We start from the raw sequence: 4,018 nt of genomic DNA, 5'->3' as shown, positions 1-4,018 counted from the left end.
TAATACATGTAATACATGTATACATGTATTACATGTATTACATGTATTACATGTATACATCAGACTTTAAATACAATTCTGCTGTGTACTGATGGTTAATGTTTATTTTGGGGAACATCACAGCTCAGACAGTAACCTCTTGGCTTCACGTGTTGCTCTCAGCCGGCTGACTCGGAGAACATTTCCTCTGATCAGAGCTCCGTCAGGTGCTGCTTCCAAATGTACGAAGTGCAGAAGCTGCTTGTGCAGCAGAGCTGTGCAGAAAAATGAAAAAGAAACCTCTTTGGTAAAGATTGAATCCTCTCCTCTCGTAGCTGTGCGACAGCGTACATCCTTCTAGCAGAGGAGGAGGCCACCACCATCATGGAGGCTGAGCGGTTGTTTAAACAAGCCCTAAAAGCTGGCGAGGGCTGCTACCGCCGCAGCCAACAGTTGCAGCATCACGGTACTCAGTATGAAGCCCAGCACAGTGAGTAGAACCGTCCCTCCACACCTCTGCACCAAATGACACATTCACCCGTTTGAAGACTGATTTTTGTCTGTCCACCAGGAAGAGACACTAATGTGTTGGTGTATATAAAAAGGAGGCTGGCCATGTGCTCCAGAAAGCTCGGCCGAACTCGAGAAGCAGTCAAAATGATGAGAGATGTAAGAGCACAGCCTGAGGATCTTGACCCACTCTGACACTATAAAAGCATTTTAAACATTTCAGTCAGTTTGTTGTAACTGGACGTCACTGCAGCTGTAGCTTTTGTTTGCTGACTGCCGCCCCCTGCCTGCTGTCACATGTAACAACAGTTGTGTGTTTTCCAGTTAATGAAGGAGTTCCCTCTCCTCAGTATGTTCAACATCCATGAAAACCTGCTCGAGTCGCTACTAGAGCTCCAGAACTACGCCGACGTCCAGGCTGTTCTGGCCAAGTACGACGGTGAGACCCGCACACGTCTCTGATCCACGCGGAGGCCTTTACTTTTACTAACATCGTCAGACACTGAACATTTCAGCACTTATCAACGACCCTTTTGCAACAAGAACCCTTAATCATGAAGATGGATGAGTAAAGTTATGATTGTTTACCTAAACATGGTGGTGTTAGCTCTGCGTGCAGAAGCTAACTCCCTGACACTTTTCATTTACTTGGTGAAGCAGGACCGAGGGAGGTGTGCTCCCAGGTTCATTTAGTCGTTCCCATTTTCTGCTCCGCTGCTTTGATCGTTTGAAATTTAGAAATAAAGGAGTGGAATCGAGCAGAGCTGTCCTTACGCTGCCATTGTGTTGTTTTAAGATTTAATCAAGGTGTTTACAACAAAATATTTATTGAACATTAAAATGTATAGAAGGTCTGCACACCAGGCTTCTGCGATGTCAGAGACTGAGACCACGTCCTGAGGACCTGACTCAACCTCGGTAGATAACACCACAATATTTTCAAAGCTTCTCCCGCCTTTTGTGTAAAGCCATGGATCTGTTGAGAAGTGCTACTCTTTAACCCTCGTATCGTCACATGACCACTTATCTACCACCTTAACTGCTTAAAATACTTTTTATTGCTTCATTTTTCCAGAGTCAAACTAATTCATCTTTGAGCTCTCTCCTCCTGCAACAAAAATATCTACCGTCATTTAAATGTTTTTTGTAACTCTTTAACATTCAAGATTCAAAATCCTTTATATGGTGGAAGGACATACTGTCCACAGGGTCCCAGTTTCATCCTCAAACGTATAAAACGTAAAAAAAACAGTCATAAGATCTAAGATACGAACTAAGAAAAATGTTAAAATAAAAATACACTAAGCACTAACGGCATAAAAACAATAAAAATACGTCGAACAGCAGAACGAACATGAGTCTGTGTGAGTAGATGAGCACGAATGAACACAGCAACATGAAACAGATCAGCAGCAACATGAAACAGATCAGCAGCAACATAAAACAGATCAGCAGCAACATGAAATGGATCAGCAGCAACATAAAACAGATCAGCAGCAACATGAAACAGATCAGCAGCGACATAAAACAGATCAGCAGCGACATGAAACAGATCAGCAGCGACATGAAATGGATCAGCAGCAACATGAAACGGATCAACAGCGACATGAAACAGATCAGCAGTGACATGAAACAGATCAGCAGCGACATGAAACAGATCAGCAGCAACATGAAACGGATCAGCAGCGACATGAAACGGATCAACAGCAACATGAAACAGATCAGCAGTGACATGAAACAGATCAGCAGCGACATGAAACAGATCAGCAGCGACATGAAACAGATCAGCAGCAACATGAAACAGGTCAGCAGCAACATGAAACAGATCAGCAGCAACATGAAACGGATCAACAGCAACATGAAACGGATCAACAGCAACATGATGTGATTTTTCACAGTGATTATTCTAGTTAGAGATTCATGAGTCTAACAGCCTCAGGGTAGAAGCTGTTCCTCAGTCTAGTGGTTCTACACTTAATGCTCCTCAACCTCCTTCCTGAGGGGAGTGGGGCAAAAAGTGTGTGTGCTGGGTGAGTGTGGTCCTTCATGATGCAGTGCCTATTAAGGACCTTTAGTTTTAATAAACTTTACATTTTAGGTTGTTTTTTTTGAGAAAGTATGTATTTTATGGCAATTTTTGGGGAAGAAGAGCATCCCCCCCCCTCCCACACTATTAGTATGCCTAAAATTATTTTGACAATTTAAAAAAAATATTCCAGTCCGGAGTTTTGTGAAGACCTTCCAGATCTTCCAGCCCCTTCAGATCCAGTAGCTGAAATAGCTGAAAATGAGGCCTTGTTTTCAGTCAAAGGTTCTTATTTATTTTATTTTTTATTAGTTTTCTTAATTTTTTTTAAAACTCTACCCATGGACATTTACTTTTTCCAAAAACAGTCGTGCGCTGTCAGACGTGGAGCGTCCGATGCTGCAGCTTGCATGCATGTGAAACAGCTGTTTAGTACTAAACGTGCACTTGTGCACAAACAGGTGAGTTTTTGTTCTTTACATGTGAAATAAAACAACTTGTTGGACGAGCTGAGGCAGAACTCTGACTGATGGTTGTGTTTCTGGGGGGGTTGAGCTCGTCTGTGCACTTTTACAGACCCTCAAATATCAAGCGAAGCACCACACTGAGCCAAGAGAAAAACAAAGTTTAGGAACAGATAAAAAGAACAAACCGAACGGAGAGGGTGCGTAGTTTTAGGATCCGATAAAAATGAGATTAAAAGATGTATTTAGTGTATTTAATGTGGTCGATTGTTCCCTAAAGAATCGTAAAGTTACTGTGAGGTTGTGAGTGTGTTTGGAAAAATTCTGACAAAATGAAAAAGTAGAAGGATCTTTAGACTTTGTCAGAAAAATTGATTAACTGTAAAAAAAAATAAAAACAGAGACAAAAGTAAATATGTGGCTGATTTTTCCCCCAAAGACGACACGAGGGTTAATAAGCTGCTCACTGCTGAAGCGACGGCTCTTCATGATCCCTCAGTCTGAGCCAGATGATGTGATGAATCACTTCTGTAAAGTGAAAGAAGAGGACACCTGAGTGTTATATTGTGATTGTTGTTACTCCAGCAGGCAGCGTTTTTTATTATTATTTTTATGAACACGTCTCTTCTAACTACAGCCTTTACTGTTTTCATTCACCACCAACCCCATCTGTCTTTTGTGTCCTCCGCAGATATTAGCTTGCCCAAATCTGCAACAATATGCTACACTGCAGCTTTGCTCAAAGCCAGGGCGGTATCGGACAAGTGAGTACTGCTTCAGTTCTCGTTCAGGCGTGTGATGTTCCTGCGCTGCGGTGAAAAAGTTCAGACGGAGCTGATAGTTGCTGCAGGGCGGCCTCATCAGGACCTTAAACCAAGCAGCTGCCTTAGTGACTCTAGCTGCAGAGAAGGGCGGGATATTGTTGCTGCTTTCCTGTATTCCAAAAAAGTTCAATCTGGTCCTCTGGACATTCAAAAAAACAAAACAAAGCAAAACCAACAAAAAAATGTAGAAACGTTTCGTCTCTCATCCGAGAGAC

At 42.4% G+C, this 4,018-nt stretch overlaps 1 protein-coding gene across 3 annotated transcripts in view; it reads left to right on the top strand.

The window, feature by feature from the left end:
• The window catches only part of LOC119416047 (suppressor of tumorigenicity 7 protein homolog), a 78,905-nt gene that overhangs the window by 60,198 nt on the left and 14,689 nt on the right, over window positions 1–4,018 (top strand). For all 3 annotated transcript variants that reach the window (XM_037683218.1, XM_037683216.1, XM_037683217.1), the window contains 4 exons: window positions 315–469; window positions 551–648; window positions 814–928; window positions 3,671–3,743. In XM_037683218.1, coding sequence (XP_037539146.1) covers window positions 315–469; window positions 551–648; window positions 814–928; window positions 3,671–3,743 — 441 coding nt within the window. The remainder of the gene's footprint in view (window positions 1–314; window positions 470–550; window positions 649–813; window positions 929–3,670; window positions 3,744–4,018) is intronic.

Source organism: Nematolebias whitei, chromosome 10 (genome assembly GCF_014905685.2).
Source record: "Nematolebias whitei isolate Nwh7 chromosome 10, NemWhi1, whole genome shotgun sequence".
Lineage (NCBI taxonomy): Eukaryota > Metazoa > Chordata > Actinopteri > Cyprinodontiformes > Rivulidae > Nematolebias > Nematolebias whitei.
Note: the sequence above shows the minus strand (reverse complement) of the source record. Positions and strands in the feature narration are given on the sequence as shown.